General features: G+C 36.2%; 1 protein-coding gene across 1 annotated transcript in view; it reads right to left on the bottom strand.

The window, feature by feature from the left end:
• The window catches only part of LOC115436337 (TGF-beta receptor type-2-like), an 89,494-nt gene that overhangs the window by 58,384 nt on the left and 12,220 nt on the right, over positions 1–18,890 (bottom strand). Inside the window, exons 2-3 of the mRNA XM_030159184.1 lie at positions 11,517–11,661; positions 8,297–8,490 (exon numbers count right to left, since the gene is read on the bottom strand). Coding sequence (XP_030015044.1) covers positions 8,297–8,490; positions 11,517–11,661 — 339 coding nt within the window. The remainder of the gene's footprint in view (positions 1–8,296; positions 8,491–11,516; positions 11,662–18,890) is intronic.

Here is an 18,890-nt window from a genome sequence, read left to right as displayed (position 1 = left end):
TTTTTTTCTATTTTATCGATTTATTTATTTTTTATAAGACATTTTTCAATTACATTGTTTTTTTTTCATGTTTAAAGAGAAACGAAAACACTCAGGTAAAAAATCTTGATTAAGGTTCTCATAATTTGTGCATGAAAGGGTTAAAGACAAAGGTTAGACAATTAAAAATTGAAACAGACAAAAAACAGAGCAATCCATAGTATATAAGCAAACAACCTAAGACATTTCAAGCACTATGAGTCTTCACATTAAATGTTTGATTAAAAAACCTCTATTGTTCATCTGTTTATTTCTGATGATTTATTCAATGTGAAGTCTCATAGTGCTTGAAATGTCTTATGTTGTTTGCTTATATACTATGTATTGCTCTGTTTTTTGTCTGTTTCAATTTTTAATCTCTAATCTTTGTCTTTAAGATCCACCCAGTCATGTGACCTCTGCCTATATATAGGAGGATCCATATGGGTGGCCTTCTTATATCAGCCCTGATAAAGGCCCATAAGCCGCAACGTGTCGGCTCAGTTTTGATTTGCTTGGCCATGCTTTGATAAAGGCTTTTTAATTTCAGCCCTACTCTGAGTGCCTCAGTTTTTACAAACAACTAGTATTTGGATCCCAACACTGATGAGCACCAGAAGCTAGGAAAGAAGACCAACGATACCCACGCAGCACTCCAGGCTTGTGTTTTTTTCATTTATATTTAGTAGTGTTTAACTCTTATATATGTTTGGATTAGCATTATCATTCCATTAATATGTTGCGTTTGGGCATCTTTGAGGCTAAGCTCATTTTCTGTACTTATTTTACTGTTCATGAACATTTCCACTGTGCAGAGGCAGGATTATGATTCTACTTCCTTCTACTATCGGTGCATCATCACTTTGAACATCCTCCTCCATTACATGAACGACCTTTGAGCTGCAACTAAACCGTAAAAATGCCACATTTTGACATGTACTAAATGCTGTTATTCTGCAAAACAGATATTTTTGTCTAAATTTGGGCCTCTTGCCCATATGTAAACAGTGTTTTATCACAAAAAGTATCATTTTTAAAGGGAAAACACAGACTACACTTCTACAACCACAACCAACACTGAACTTGTTTTTACTGTTTCACCGTTACGACAGATTACAGCTTCTGTGTCTGCTACATCCTGTATTATCCATGGTGTCCACAGGTTGGACAACAACTATGGTTTGTCTGAGACTTAAGACCTGTTGGGAGTGATTTTTTGTGTTTTATTGTCATGAGAGAGATATTTAGTAAAATAACACTGCGTGGATAGAATTTTTTTCAAAAATATTGGAAGAAAATGCAAAAAATGTCTTCTATGATAATTTTAATACTACACCATGCTCCTTAATGCAGACATTGCACCAAAACAACAACTTCTAACAAGGAACTAAAGCTATCTGACAAATGTAATGGAGTAAAATATACAATATTTGAGACATGATAGAGTAGTATGAAGTTGCATAAATAGAAATAGTCTTAAACATGTACTTAAAGACCCAAACATTTACCAGCGACACAAACCATCTACAGATATAAACTGTGAAATACCTGTTGATCCATTAATCTTATCAATACATGTTAATAATTGGTGTAAAATGCAGTTTGTCATCTTTTCATGGTCATCAGATATGACCCATTTGGACGTTCAGAGGCTCCGTAGTTACCATGGAAACACCGTCATCTTCTACAACATTGATTCACCAGTAAAAGTCATGGAGCTGGATTAATGACAGTGGATGGACACACTTGTTTTTTACATTCAATAAGCAAAATCTTACATTCAGTAAGAAAAAGTTACTTTCTTAATTTTTTTCTGTTTTGATATAATTAATGAGTTTTCATGAACATCTACATGATCTGTGAATTAAATGTAGGAAAATACATGATTTACACCCAGAAATGCAAAACACAGAGGATAATATTATTTTAAAAATGGGTGATAAATCAGTTAAGAAAGGTTAAAAACAGAGAAAAAATAATTTGGTAACTACCACAAAAGTAGCACTGGGTCTTTATGGGTTAAGTACAGCACAGTACTTGAGTAAAAGTACTTTTTTTGCATTCCACAGTCAGGTTTCGGTATGATTCTGATTGATCATTGTAGAACAGGACGAACAGAGCTGACAGGAATACAGTGTGCACTCAGTTCCAGTACATAAGCAAGTAAAAATTCCTGCCTGTTTACTAACTCTGAGCACTAAAGAAGGGGGAAAAAAACTGGCAACCAGCCCTGTTCATGGTTATGCATATTCAAATTATAGCTAATTTACTACCCGCATAATAGATGTTTGTAGGTGAAGCCAGGCCAGAGAGGTTTTGCTCAATTTGCAACACAAACTCAGCAATTATTTGCAGCGCATAACATAGATACTGGTGGTGTGAAGTAATGAAGAGAATTTGATGACTGCATCAATTACTGTGAGACTCACCACAAGTCTGTGAGGCAACCAACCATCTCAGATCAGAGCACACACTATTTATATTCAGAAAGGACCGCTCATCATCTGCAATTTGCTCTTGTAGTTGGAAATAAATTTACCGCTGTTGTCTGTGTGTGACTGGAATACACTTGGGTCCATACAGAAGAAGCACATTTTCACCTCATGCATATAGATTTGGTTTTGTTTTCACAGAGCTGTTGTGAAGTCTGGGCTCCATGTATAAACATTATTTCACACAAATGCCTTCAGTTCTACATTTCACTTCACTCTGTGTGAACTGGTGTTAGAAAATTAGATTTACTGGAAGTTAGGGCTGGCCGATAAAATGATAATGATATATATTGCGATAGAAATACGCGACATGCTCGCTGGGACGCCGCTAGCAGCTAGCAATTATGGACCCCATGAAAGCTAAACACTGTAGACCCTTCATAAAATTCAGTATCTTGTCGATGTGTCCCAAATGAATTTTTTTCTGTATTTAACTTTCCTTAAGTGACTTATCACCATTTATTGTAATATTATCCTCTGTATTTTGTGTTTTTTCAGTGAAAATCAGGTATTTTCCTACATTTAATTTACTGATCATGTCGGTGTTCATAAAAGCTAAGAATAAAGTTGAGGGTTATTACATCAAAAACAGAGAAAACTGAAGAAAAAGTGACTTTTACAACAAATTTGAGCATAAATCAAGTGTCTCCATCCACTGTCATTGATCCAACTCCATGGGTTTTACTGGTGAATCAATATTATAGAAAAAAGTTTCCATGTTCCCTACGTACCCTCTGAATGTCCAAATGGGTCATATCTGATGACCATGAAGACACGAGAAACTGCATTTTACATTAATTATTTACATGTATTGATAGGATTAGTGGATCAACAGGTATTAAACAGTTTAGATCAGTGGATGGTTTTGGTCGACAGTGGATGTTTGGGTCTTTCTGGGTTAATAATCCTGGCACCTGTTTTTAACTTGTCTACAGTTTTAGCATCCAAATAGAGATTTCACTTTTGATGCATTTAATCCTTAAATAAAGTTTAGATGCCAATTAAGTGACTCAGAGGTTTACTGGGGTGTTTCTGCTGCAAATCACGCTTCTGAAAACTGATCCAGCCATGGGTGGAGGTGGAAATCTTACAATAAAATACATTAAAACCTTTCATTTCGTTTTCAACACACCCTTTAAAGTCTATGTTAGGAAACTGGCAACGCAATGCAGTCTTTTATGAGGTTTTGGCCACTGGACTCAAATGTTTATGACATTTCATCAGCTTTCCACAATATAGAATATATTCGCATGATCAAATTACAGGCATTTAGGTCCCATATGTTAACACTTATAATTATATGTATATGTTTACCTTTTCATCAGCTAACATTCTGATTGGATAGACACAGACCATACAAGGTTTTGACATAAAGCTACTGTAAAAACACGACAAACACATACAGTAACATACATGTATAGCTATGTTTATAGTTTGTCCTCTTCATTCAGCTCAGCGCTTGTTAGCATGATTAGCCATTAGCCTAGACAATTGCAGCCACACATGTAAATATAACATATTCATAATTTGCATCATTAATTTAGCTAAAGTTTTACACCAGGTGCCCTCCTGATGCAACCCTCTGCATTTATCTGACTTGGAACCAGCTCTAGGAACTAGGACTAGAACTAGAACTAGGATTAGGCCTAAAACTGGAACCAGTGGGTGGATTAGAAACTGAATTTAGTCTCTGAGTGTAAAATCCAACCACTGGTCTATGAGATTTAAGTAAGTAAGTATGTAAATTTTATTTATAGAGCACTTTTCACAGACAGAGAGTCACAAAGTACGTTACAGTGCAAAATACCATTTAAAAACATAATAAAATACAACTGAAATACAATTAAAATGTGATAAATACATAAAGTGCAATTGGTTGTAGCAAAGATTTGTTTCATTTAAAGGCTTTGCAGTTGAGTTGGATGAACTCAAGCGGGATACTGCACTTTCCAGAGCTAATTTTCCCAACATGATCACATTTCACCTCTCATATAATTGGTTCTTCTAATTAATATACTACAAGCAAACAATTTTATGATTGGTATAAAAGGAAATCTAGGGAAATATGAGCACCCCCACCAGAAATTTGACAAAACAAGCCAGAGTCCATATAAACATCATAATACAATAAGCATGCATTTCCATAATATGGGGTCTTTAACCCTGGAAAGCCTGAACCATTAAATCATTGACAGAAAATTCCAGTTCTTTGAAACTGGAGCCTTTATTGGTCCTTCTGAACAACCCTTTTTTTTTTTTTTTTTTCAAATACCAATTTCCACGTATGAGTTTCAATTTTGTACGAATTCCTCCCCCCTGGATTAACTGTGTATTGCATGTATCTAATTGCATACATCGGGTTTTTCAAGAAAAAAAATCACTCTGATCATGTAGAGGGCTTCAAAACTCATGTATCAAATATGATACATTTGGCGTTATAGGGTTAATAATTCATTAAATGTGCAGCATGTAATTCCTGTTCCTAGTGTTTCTTAATCAAAACAGCAAAACACACAAAACACTTAGCTGAATTACAAACAGCTGTTTTTTTTCGTGATTATAGCCGATGAGTATCTGTTGAATTGAGCAGAAATGTTTACAGAAATGTCCCATTTTGCAGCTTTAGCATAGTAGGAGAACAAATGGAGTGCTGTATAAGAGCGGTCTCCTTCATTGTCATTCACTACAGAGGTGTTCTGTGCCTACGCCAACTGTTCACCATGTGCTGGAGATGTTTCTGATTTGAGTTAAACACAGACAGGAAACCATATGTCTGAGCTCTCGGTGTGGCGGGTCTACAAACACACCGAATCCGACACAGACACCCAGTTTTCTCTTCAGCGCTATGAGGTCATCGAGCTACTGAGAGAACCAGCGGCACATCTGTGACCACACTGAGGATTCCCCAAATGATGTTTACGTGTGATGCAAACACCACGTTTCCACTTCCTGTTTGCGATGACGATGCATTCTTCAGTCATTCCACGAGACTGTAGCGACCGTAAAGAAAAAACGCCCACAACTTTGGAAATACATAAGAACTTCTTTACATGCCAGGTTACACATAGAGTTTGCTATTCAGCGGTTGGAGAGAAAGTCAGTAGGAGGAGGAGGAGGAGGAGGAGGGTGAAAGAAGAGGTAATGACTTACTGATAAATGAAAGAAACCAGTAATACACGTCTGGTTGAACATGTAAGATACGCAGAGGCCAATAACGACTTGGTTACTCATTTACATCTGAAATATGAGGAAGTTTATGCCGCTGTCTGAAAAGATAACCGGCTCAACCCAATATGAAGTGTGTACACTGCTAAAATAATATGCTGTTATTCTGGGTTTTTTTGTTTGTTTACTTCCTGTGCAGACAGTATGAGCCACTGAATGAGGTTTATGACCGAGACGAGCAACATTCTACTTTATTTCTTTGGTTTTGTCTCGCCTTTCACAGCAACAAATAAACATGGACTATATAGTGTGTGAAAGCCTGATGTACTGTATACTTCAGTGAGATATACAGTAGCGGAAAAAATGATTAGACCACCCTTGTTTTCTTCAGTTTCTTGTTCATTTCAATGTGTGGTACATCTAAAGGTACATTTGTTTGGACAAATACAATGATAACAACAAAACTAGCTCATAAGAGTTTCATTTAAGAGCTGATGTCTATCCATTTTCCATGGTTTTCTTCATAATAACCAAAATCACTTAACCCTGTAAAGCCTGAACCATTCAATCATTGACAGAAAATTCCAGTTCTTAGAAACTGGAGCCTTAATTGGTCCTTCTGAACAACCAAAACATTTTTTTTTTAAAATATCAATTCCAATGTATGAGTTTCAATTTTGTATCATATTTGATACATCAGGTCTCAGTGCTCAAATATTATTATTTTTGAGCGAACAAAAACATAATATATCACAAACATGTCTAACAAATTGGTAATTACTTTTCAAAATTGTCAAAGTTCTTCCTCCTTCCTCATTAATGTCAGTCTTGCAGTGTCACTGGAAAGGCCTCTACTGAACGAATTCCTCCCCCCTGGTGGATTATGTATTGCATGTATCTAATTGTATACACCAGGTTTTTCAAGAAACAAAATATCACATGTAATATAAATCATGTACAAATATATCATGTAGAGGGCTTAAAAAGTCATGTATCAAATATGACACGTTTGGTGTTACAGGGTTAAGTTCTTACAGCAATATCTATGGCATTGTACTGCCAAAAACAGTGGTTTTAGGCATTCTATGTTTTCTTTTCTGTCTGTTTTAGTCACATGATACACACAGGAGTAGGTATTTGATTGCATAACCATTGTTTTTGATGACTTTTGATGGTCTAATAACTTTTTCCACGACTGTATTGTGGTCCCAGTGTTGTTAGATGCATCAGTTCTGGTAAAAGTTGGCAAGAGACTTTATTTTGCTAAAGTATAAAAAACTACTACATTCTCTTTGTTTACACTCACTCGTTCAGAGTGGTGAGTGCCATTAACCCTTCAAGTCCTAAACAGTCGCAAGTGACTAAAAGCTTCTACTGATCTAAAATGTTTAATACCAACTGATCCACTAATCCTACCAATACATGTAAATAACTGAGGTAAAATGTAGTTTTTCATCTTTTCATGATATGACCCATTTGGACGTTCAGAGGCTCCTTTGTTACCATGGAAACACCATCATCTTTTACAACATTGATTCACCAGTAAAACCTATGGAGTCTGATAAATGACAGTGGCTGTAGACGCATGTTTTTACAATTGCTTCAAGCAATATTTTGCTTAAAAAGTCTCCTTTTCTTCAGTTTTCTCTGTTTTGATATAACCTTTGAATTTACTCTGAGCTTTTATGAACATCTACATGATCAGATTAAATCTGGGAAAATACCTGATTTTCACTGACAAATGCAAAATGCAGGAGATAATATTATGACAAATAGTGATAAATTATTTATGAAAGGTTAAATGTAGAGAAAAAAATCATTTGGAATTCACTACAAAACAGTTCTAAGTCTGGGGTTAATCCATACTTCCTTACAGAATTGCTGCAGAATTAGTCTAATGGGCAGGACAGCCTCTGACATTTCTGATCTCATAACTAAATATTCTGGTCAGTTATTCTTAAATGTTGTATGTTCCTAAATAAAATGAACAAAGTTGTTTTTTTTTAACATTTGTGGCTCACAATCCATGGTAGTTTGTGTTATATTTTTGTTAAATTTGTTTTGTTGTTTGGTATCTTAGCATTTCATGAACTGTATTTTATATTTTTGCTTTGCTTTCTTTGGTATATTGCTTTTATTGATGAGTTTTCTTGTGTACTATAATGGACTTGTGTTTAACTGTGAATGTGCACAGAGGAAAGTGGTGGGCTGTAAAAGGCGAACCCATCGGAAAGATGCTAAAATGTTCCGCTAGTACCTGCAGAGATAACGCCATGTGGTTTTACTCCTACAAATTACCCCTTGTGCATCACACATGGTCATTTTGTTATGACCAAATCAGCGTTGGAATATGTATTAGTTGCAAAGATTTCTGTGCTAGGTTAACACACTGCTGTGACTGCTGTAGAGGAGCAGAAGGGTGAGCATTAACACCACCCTTTGGTTTCATTCACAGTTAATAAACTGTAGCATAACGCTTTATGATCAGCTCCACTTGCACATTAAAAGTTGAAAAGCAATGAGCATGTGTGAACTTCTTCATATATTTTACATATTGTAGCTTTAAATATACTGATACGTGAACTTCAGTCGTATAATCAGAGGTGGTTTCATGTACTCACTGGGGGGAAAATGCAGTTTCTCATTGCACTCCTCTTCCTGAGAACATGAGCAGAAGTAAGCCATTCCACTGGTGGTGTTCTTCTCCTCCATGTCACAGGTGGAGCTGTTGTAGTCGTCCAACATGACGCCGTACAGCGGTTTGGCCGGATCATGGCACAGAGTTTCAATGGAGTAGCTGCTCTCGTTCTTCCTCCTAAAAACAGATACAGCAGACATATCATAATAATAATAATAATAAGCCATCCTTCAGGAGTCTGGGTCTGCTCGAGGTTTCTGCCCGTTAAAGGGAAGTTTTTCCTCGCCACTGTCACCAATCACAAGTGTTTGCCCCTGAAGGATTCTGTTGGGTCTCTGTAAACTTAATTTGATTCTGATTTGAATTGATAAAGCACTTTGTGACTCTGTCTGTGAAAAGTGCTCTATAAATAAAATTTACTTACTTTACTTTACTTACTTAATAATAATAATAATAATAATAATAATAATAATAATAATAATAATAATGATGATGATGAGAAGAAGAAGAAGAAGAACAACAACAACAACAACAATAATGTTCTATGTGTAAAATTCTTCTAAGCATCCACAAGAATACTACTGCCTATTTCTAAGTAATTTAGAACAGTTTCTAAGATTAAAAGACAACAAATAACTATCTTACCTTCAGTTTCACTAGTTGTTAAAGTAACTGGGCCTACAGCCAAAATTCTAGTCATTATGTTGTTTTCCTTCAGTCTGACTGAACTGGTAAACTGCTGTTACCCTTGCTAGCTAACATTAATGGCTGTTAGCTTGCTAGCTGACATGACTGGGGGAAAAAAATAAAAGTATTTGATTAAAAAACTACATTTTATAATTCATAACTACAAAACCCCAAAGGCTTGGACAGCACAAGATCAGGTACTGACACTACCTTTAGTATAGAAATGTTTGCTAACATTAAGCTAACGCTAACACAACACAAACAATAGGACAAACTCTATGTAAGTATATTAGAATGCATTAGAGCAAGTGTCTGAATCAGTGTTTTTCAACCTTGGGGTCGGGACCCCACATGGGGTCGCCTGGAATTCAAATGGGGTCACCTGAAATTTCTAGTAATTGATAAAAAAATATATATATATATTGATAAAAAATGTGTTTTAATAATTCAATATATGTGTCATTATAATTAAAACACCACACACTTTTCCTTATAAAAATTTTAAAAACTTACTAATAAAAAATATGGTGAGTTGACAGAGACAATCACAATCCATAACAGACATGACAAACTGAAGCTGAAACTGCAGCACTGTGGTTCTGCTTATCTGTCAAATGTTCATTGTGGTCAGTTTCAGATGCTGCAGCTCTTTCATAATTCATAGTTTCAGTTCTTGTTTGTTCAGAATTAATTGTCAGCCTTGCAAATCACAGCTGGACTGACTGTACATATCCTGACCAAGGAAAATAAAATTCTCCCTTTGTGCAGTAATCTACACCTGGATTTACTGCCTCCGTCCATAATAATATATATTAGATAGACTAAATATCATCTAAAATTAATTTTGGATGACATTTATTTGCATCATAGTATAGCAAACTATTACATGATCAAAAACAAATTAATATTAGCAAAAAAAAAAGTCTCTGTTTTGAATGTCTGGGTTCACCAGAAATTTGTGATGTTAAAATGGGGTCACGAGCCAAAAAAGGTTGGGAACCACTGGTCTAAATACGGATTTAGAAAATTAATTAAATTTAAGAATCAGTATTTAGGCTGCACTACTTATTTGCTGACATTAGATATCTAAGCTAACAGCTGAGTAAATGACAAAAGCCTGGTTTCTTTATGTAAGGTTATGAAATATTATTTTAATTTAGATAGTTGAAGTCTTAAGTTTAATCACACATTAGTCAGTAGTAGTTGAAGTTTGTTTCACTAGGTTCCTTTGTTTCACTAGTTAGTGGTAAAGTTCTTAGGATAGTTAACAGTTAAAATCCTTATCCTTGCTCCAACTTTTTTTCAGTTTTTCTCTTCTATTTTCTTAGGCTACAGCCACTAATGTTTTCTTGAATATTTTAAGTTTTTCAAATAACTTCCAGTCATTTGTTGTTTCCCCTCAGTCAGACTGAACTAACAAACAACTGTTAGCTTACAAGCTAACATTAGCTGCTGTCAGCTAGCTAGCTGATGGGACTATTTGGAAAGATTTAATGTATTTGATTACAAAAATAAATCTTTCAGTGTGTGTAACAACTAAAACAAAAGATGCATTTATATTTACAGTGCAGATCAGATAAGGATGCTCTCATTAGTTTGGAAATGTCCACAAATTTCAACATCAGAAGAAATTGAAGTCTTACCAAGTGTATTTTTCTCATTTCTAGTCAAAATATCTCATTACACTTAAAATAAGACATAATCACCTAAAGAGGAACTTTTCAGTGAGATACAAGAAATTATTTTTAGACAATAGATATTGAAAATCTTATTTCAAGAAATCTTATCAAGATAATTTTCACTTGTTCCACTGGCAGATTTTTTGCTTAATTCAAGCAAAAAGAAAAAAAATAAAAAAATCTGGCAATGGAACAAGTGAAAATTATCTTGGTAAGATTTCTTGAAATAAGATTTTCATGATCTATTGTCTAAAAATAAGTTCTTATATTTCACTGAAAAGTTACTCTTTAGCTGATTATGTCTTATTTTAAGTGTGATGAGACATTTTGACTAGAAATTTGAAAAATACACTTGGTAAGATTTTGATTTTTGCAGTGAACACACACCCACCAATCAAGACAACACAGACTAGGTAAAATAGAATATGCAAGAGCAAATGTGTATCATCTAGTAAATAACTTTAACAATAAATGTTAAAGCTCTATTACTACTCAGCACTTTTAAGCTGGTAATGATCTCAGTTGCCATCATTCATGATAAAAGCCACATTAAACTGATTTTTATGTCGAAGTTTTAAAGATGTAAAATTATTAGATTTTATGTTCTAAATGTATCCAGATAACATTTACAGGTCAGCTAACATCACAATATACACATTTTATGTAGAGAAGTGAATATTATTGCCCAAGCCTTAAAAATTATGCAACTCTTACACACAAAATAAAAATAAAATGAATTAATTAAAACCAAATAAATGGATAAAATACAAGAGAATGGTAAAATAAAAATAAATAAATAAATAATTAAAAGGGATGAAGTGAGTTTTTTTCACCTACCAGATAGAAACACAGACCTCTGTTTGTAATGAACAGATGGATGTGATGGAGCAGTTGGTCATACAGGTTCCTGTACCGCTACAGGACGTCGGCTCCACATCACAGAACTTACACAGCAAATGTAACGGGTACAGAGCAGGCATTCCTGTAGAAGACATAAAAATATCCATTAGGTTGTTCTCATGTTGGCAAGAATTGTTCTCATGCTACTGAAGGGATCACACATGCAATCACACATCACACAAGCTTGGGGCCACAGGAAAGCATCAGATGGCTGAATTTAACCAGGTAAAGACCAAAAACAACTGTAAACTCAGAAACCACAACCAGGTCAACACCGTCTCCAAGCTACAGTCTATGTGCTTAGATGAACCACCTCAAATGCGCTTGATGAGGCCTAAAACAACCATTCAGCCATACAAAAATAGGCCGTGACCACACAAAACTACCAACACAGACAACCACAGCTGAATCAATATGCTGACTGGGCCAGGTTACAGCGACTTTTACATCAAACCGCTCTGAGACGCTTTGAAATGCCTCGAAAATGACTATGCAAAAGGGATTTCCTGGAGCAGTAAATCAAGTTTGTTTCTTTTGTATAAATCCATCTGTGCATCAAAGACAAGAATGAGCTGCGTTTTCTAATCTAAGATTTTGCGGAAAGATGAATGGATAAATCTGCCAAATAGTAAAGCCAAATACATCTAAGAAATATGACTCACAAGGTTTCCAAAATCGTGACTAACACAGCCAACGTGACTAATTATAAACAGGAACAGACTTGGAGGTGGCAATGACTCTGTGTGACTTTGTTTCCCTTTTTTTCCCGTTCTTTTTATGTTTATATATAACAGATCAGAACTTAAATCACCTGTTATGATGTTACCAACAGCTGTCATCTGTCTATATATTTGTCCTTTGTAGGGATAATCCACCCTTGGATATGGTTTCATCACTGTCGCAGGTTGGGAGGTATTGCATGCGGCACAATGGGTCGCGTGCTGCCTGAGTTGAGTGAATAATCAGTAAAATCTCATCTCTGTCATTCTCCTTTGCATGACTCGAGCCGCTTCTGATCTGCTCTGTGACCTGTTCAGACCTGTTCCCCTGATTCACATCCCCCTGACTTCTGCCCTAGAGTCGAGGCAGTTTTAGAGACCAAGACAGAGTCGCCGTAGAACTCGGGAGATTTCTGAATATCTTTGTGAAAGGGAGGCTTTTATGTTCAGATAATCCTGACTTGAAGTGTCAGTTGGTAAGTCCAACACAGTGCAGGTGTTGTGCAGCAGCAGCAGGGTGGTTTCACAGTTAGAGAAAACCTCCTTCAGCTGGGAGGTCTGCCTTTAAGCCTCCACGTCGCCAAGCTTCAGCTCTGGTTCAGCCTGACTGAGCAGGGTCTGAATTCCTTCCAGCTCTGTGTATTTTATCAGCATTACATCCCTTGCGGAGGAGAAGATAGCAGGTGATAATCTTTATGTCCATAGAACTTGAGGCACTCTGGGTAGTTTTGTATGCGAGAACAGAAAAAAAAAACAGTCCATGGATCTGAAAAGCACATATATCCCAAGATTGGATTGTCTGAATGTGTGTTTACTTTGGCTAATGGGCTTTACTGCTTTGTTTCCACCACTAAATGTCAAGTGGAAGAACTTAAAGACCATTGGCAGAAACTTGTGTAATATCAATGTGTGTGGGCTCATTCGTATCCTCGGTCCACCCATAAAAACATGACTCCATAGCTCCACCAGTGGACGCAAAAACACACATGGCGTTCGTATGGTATCGACGTTACCATGGGAACGCTCCAAAACAATGGGTCCCATTTGATGTTAAAGGTTCAGTTTGTAAGATGTAAGGGGGGTGTAGATGATCTAATTGAAGAAATCCAATGATAACACTGGGTTACAAAAAAATGTTTTTTGCAAGTTGTCTAGGTTTTTTCAGCTGAATTAGGACCATTTTGCACCGCTAAATCCAAAAATGACATCTGTTTTTCTCAGTCAGGTCAGGTTTTTTTGCTAATTTGATTTAGAAAAATTTGATCTTCTCACAAAATATAATAATTAATACCAAAATAAGATCGGTAAGCACACTTTATGAAACTTGTGACTTGATTCCTGTTAGGTACAATGGTGTATTCACCGCAGATGTAGCAGAATACGTCAGGCTTATTTTTGCCAGATCTTCTAGTCGAAGCCATTTCATTCACCTGTAATATTAAAAAAAACATTAATCATAAATTGGCAAAAGCAAAATCTTCAGAACTCATTTATTGCAAGAAATATGAAAGAATTTTGTATCATATGATGTGAAAATGCCCATAAATGTAAGCAAAAATGTTAAAAAGCCAATATGTAGCATAGTTCAGAAAGTTGACCTGATTGAGCAAAATGAATGTGATTTTTGGATTCAGCACACCAAAATTATCCTAAATCGGCTCAAAAAACTTAAACAATAAATTTCTTGTTGACCAGTGTAATTATGCTTTTATTGAATATATAACTTGTTTTGTTTCTTTTAACTCTAGAACGGGCTGTTTTATCTGCGCTCCATGTTTTTACAGTAGCTCAGAATAGATTTTTTCTTCTTTTTCCATATTATTGCAGGTGTCATCCAGTGTTAATGTAAATTACTGTCACCTACTACTGTATGTCTGACTATGGACCAGACTTAAGTAAAAGCCCAGAATGGAAAACACACAGTAAATCTAATGAGGGTGTTTCATTTTCATGTTTTTAGCGCCCATTGTAGCCCGAGGTGAGAGGAGGGGTATTTAATTAGTTTTAACTTCACGCTAGATGCCTTTCAATTCTCCCTGTGAACATTTAGGAACACTGTTATCCTTCCCATTTGTCTTTTGGTAAGATTAAAAAAGCCAATTTCCATTTGTACTATGAAATATTAACAGTGATGGTGAAAAGATCATGTACATTATGAGACCATATACATATGTAATTTTAATGTTTATGTTGGCTGTCTAATATTACTTTAACAAGGAAATGTATTATTCAACACACACCACTTCCGAGTCTGTTTCTCTTACTCAATAGAAAATAATTCCATTCAGTCAGTGACTGCATAATATGTGATGCATAGAACAGGGTTTCTACAGGTTTCTACAAGTTAAATTTAAGTCTTTTTAAGACCTTTTTAAGACTACTTAGAACAGAATTTAATGCCCATTTCATAGCCTATTTCACGGCCATACTGGCAAAAATTCACAACTCCTAGAATTTAGAAATTGTATTTATTTATTTATTTATTCCAACGCCTTGATTCCCACGGTTCTGAGTCATATGTCATCAGGGGCTGTAAAGTTAGCGATAACTGGCTCCTAATTTCCATATAAATTGGGTCGTAACAGGTGGAACTGAGTCAACTAATGTTACTTTCTTTGCAGATTGGCTATTTCCCAAACATATTTAAACACAATACAGCCAACAAGTTGATGACGACATAACTTAAGACCTACTTTACCAAATTTCATACCTTTTAAAGACTTTTTAAGGTACTAAATGCAGGTTTGTAAATTCAAGACTTTTCAGACTTTTTAAGACCTTTTTAAGACTACTTAGAACAGAATTTAATGCCCATTTCACAGCCTGCTTCACAACCATAATGGCAAAAATTCACAACTCCTAGAATTTAGGAAAATGTATTTAATTTATTTATTCCAATGCCTTGATTCCCTTGATTCATATCTCATCAGGGGCTGTAAAGTTAGCGATAATTGGCTCCTAATTTCAATATAAATTGTCGGGTCGTAACAGGTGGAACTGAGTCGACTAATGTTACTTTCTTTGCACCTTGTACAATTCCCAAACATATTTAAAAACAATACAGCCAACAAGTTGATGGCAACATAACTTAAGACCTACCGTACTTTCCAGTCTATAAGCCACTACTTTTTTCCACACACTGTGAACCCGCGGCTCTAAAACGATGCGGCTAATTTATGTTTTCTGGGCTAAGAATCGATCCAGCTGACGAAGAAGGAAATAGAGCTGCTTCACGTAAGCTTGGCATCAATGAATCGATGGTGAGACGTTGGAGATGGAGTGGGTGCGGCTTATAGTCCAGAAAGTACAGTACTTTATCAAATTTAATACCTTTTAAAGACTTTTTTAAGGTATTAAATGCAGGTTTGTAAATTCAAGACTTTTAAAACTTTTTAAGACCCAGTGGGAACCCTGATAGAAATATATCTCGGATTGCACATCTGCCTTCATTCTGCACAACAGGTTGCTAGTAGCTATGTTAGCAATGTTATCATTCAACATAGCTTCAACTTTTACTTTAATGGAGCTGTCTGATAGTGCCATGTCTTATATGACCTCTACCAAACCTTATTACATGAGTCCCACAAAGAACTTTATTTTCTCTTTTATTAAATTCTAGACAACTAAATATATAGAGCAAACATAGAAATAACTAGAGCATGAGGTCTTTGAAAGTCGGATAAAATCACATTGTCTCCATTGGAATGAACCAAAACAATCAGGTGCACTTTGAACTGCAACAGATCTCAATACGACGATCCACTTAATTACTATCAACGGTGTATGGTCTAGTCTAGAGATACAGGTCAAGTACACTCACAGATCTTCAGATTCATCTCCGAAGTCAGGACAGAAAGAGATTGTCTGATAAAACTCTCCTGCAAAACAGCAACAACAACCCTCACAAGTCTGCAATCCACGACATAGACAAAACAACTCCACGCAGCGCAGACTACGCTTGTAAAAACCATCTGACACAGCATCATGTCTGCAACTGTGAAACCTGACCATGAGGAATATTCATTTTCATTAGCCTCCGTCATGTCTTCAGACGCCATCGATTCTCCTTTAAGAGTTCAGCTTCCCCAATACAGTGTGTGTTTATATGGAGGGGTGACACCCGATCGTAGTCTCTCAGGCCGGGTTATTCATTTAACAGGAAGCACAGTTAATATACTTTCAAGACACATTCCGTCACACAGACTCTAGTTTGGTGGGGGACAGGGAGCGTGAAATAGCAGAGTGCTAACACCCACACACAACCTCAGAGACAAATAAAACCTGCTGATTTAGAGCAGCAAAGTGCCACAGAGAGTGAATAAATCTGGATGTGTAACAGGGGTAGAGTTACGCTCCGTGCAGTCACTGAGCTCAGTAAGTCTGTTATAGCTTTAATTAATCTTTATCGTCACGGTATGCAATAATGATAACGCAATAAAGCTTCAATTTGGGATTCTCAGTGACACCTAGCTGTGAAGTTGTAGACTGCAACCAAATGACTTTTGCTGTGTTCATTCTGAGCTTTTTGTTGAAGTGATATTAAATCAAGTCAACACTCCAAGCGTCAGTAATGGCAGTACAATGTCACTCACTATAAAAAGGGAGAAAAAAAAGGGGGGAAAATCAGTTTCTAGGGCCAAGAAATCTCTATGGCCCTGTTCCCTGTGCAGATAACACCAGTTCATTCTAAGGAAACAAAAATGAAAACAGAAATATGAATGTTATATCCCAGTTTTGTAATAGATCCTTGTAAATCCTTCTAAATCTTGCACTTTGGACTTTTAAAAGCTCATTTATCAGTTCCAATTTGGGATCTTCATTCTGTTTAAACTTTGGACCACATCCTACTGCATTTCTGACTGATGTCCACTTCCTGTATTTAAAGGTTGAAAGGTTAAAGGATAACTTGCTTTATTATCCTGTAGGGAAACTTGGTTTCTGCATTTTACCCATAATACACACAGAACCTAGCATTAGCAGTAGCATTAGCACATCGCACACATTAGAAACAGTGAGATGCCATTGAAAGTACTTGGGCACCAACTTAATCTATATGTACTGTTTTTTTAATGAAAGGGAAACTAGGACAAACCCGGATGAAACCTAGACATTTTGGTGGAAGTGCTAACCACCATGCCATCACACCGCCCCAAACAGACCTCTCAATAAAAAAATACTTTCAGCATTTTAGGAAACATAGATCGTTTCTCAATACGCATTCTAGTCTGTTCTTCCGTTCTTGTGATCTTGTGAAATGTCATCAGTCGAGGCCCAAGTACTGTTCCATTTGAAAGTTCACATAAAGCAAGAATGCATGGAATACCTGGATGTTGTTCCTGTCTGCTAGCTTAAAACGAGTATGCACTGGTTGGTGACTCGTATAGACTTCACTGGGAAAATATCCCAAGATGCACTTTGTGCTACTCTTGAATTCTATGGCGGGTTCTGTGAGAACTTAATTTATAAATATTTTCTTGAGTAAATGACCGTCACTAGATGACATGATATAATGTTAGAACACGACTGAGAGGCAGAATAGCGAGAAATACATCTTTATTATCATGATATGGGATTCAGTGAAATGTGTTCAAATTTTGAAAAAATATACAAAATGTATAAATTACATGTAAATATTTGTACAAGCGTTTTGAAATCGAATCACGTGACATTGTGGTGATTTGAGGGAAATACATTCCAACTACAAAGGGACTTGTGTTCTTAGGAAGTCCATTCTCTGGGACCGTTTTTACCAAGACTGTACTTTCCGAGTTCACAAGACCATACTCCCAAACTTGATATCGAGAAACGGTCAGAGTCAAATTAGATCAATCTGAGAATGTAGCCTAGCTTAGCATGAATATGGGATACTTGGGGACACAGCTACCTGGTTCTATTGAAATGACTAAAACACCTGTAAAACTTGAGAACTAGAAAGTGGTATGATCTAATGTCACCACAGGCCTTTTTAGTTGGAGTTTGGGTAATATATTACCGTAAATGACATCACACATTTAGAGAATCTGCACTACTTTAAGTCGTCACAGCTCCTTTTGGTGGCATTTGCAGCTGGAAATCATTCTCCTTATTCTGTAGTAAATAGGACCATCTTTGTCGATCTGGCCGAGTTTTGACTCTGTGATAGTGAGTGTGTCCCAGTTCGGGTCAAAGAAACCATAAAAAAAAGGGAAACACCACCATCTGCTTTTGTGGTTTTATGATTAAAAAAAAAAAAAAAAAAACCTAACAGTGCTGCTGATCTTAGATAGAGGCTTTAACTTTAAAACCTTTACTTTAACGTTCCGGCAGATTATGCTGGTGCAGAAAGTTAAAGGGTAACCGTGCATGAAGGTCTGCGGTGGCATGTGTGTCATTGTTCCAGCTGCTAAAGTGCTTTGACTTTCTCTTTTATTACCGCCGCACTGTTCCCCGCTGCTATTTCATGTGTAGAAATTACAGTATGAAAACACAAGTGGCCTCAGTGCGTCACACAGGAAAGTGGAGGAGGAAAGTGTGGATTGTCATTAACTGTGCTCCTGATGGCTCCTGAAGGGGCTGTAATTGAAAGCTGAGAGTTCTTTGTCCTCCCGTTGCT

The sequence above is a fragment of the Sphaeramia orbicularis genome, chromosome 16, assembly GCF_902148855.1.
Source record: "Sphaeramia orbicularis chromosome 16, fSphaOr1.1, whole genome shotgun sequence".
NCBI classification, from domain to species: Eukaryota; Metazoa; Chordata; class Actinopteri; order Kurtiformes; family Apogonidae; genus Sphaeramia; species Sphaeramia orbicularis.
This window is presented reverse-complemented; position numbering and strand designations above follow the sequence as displayed.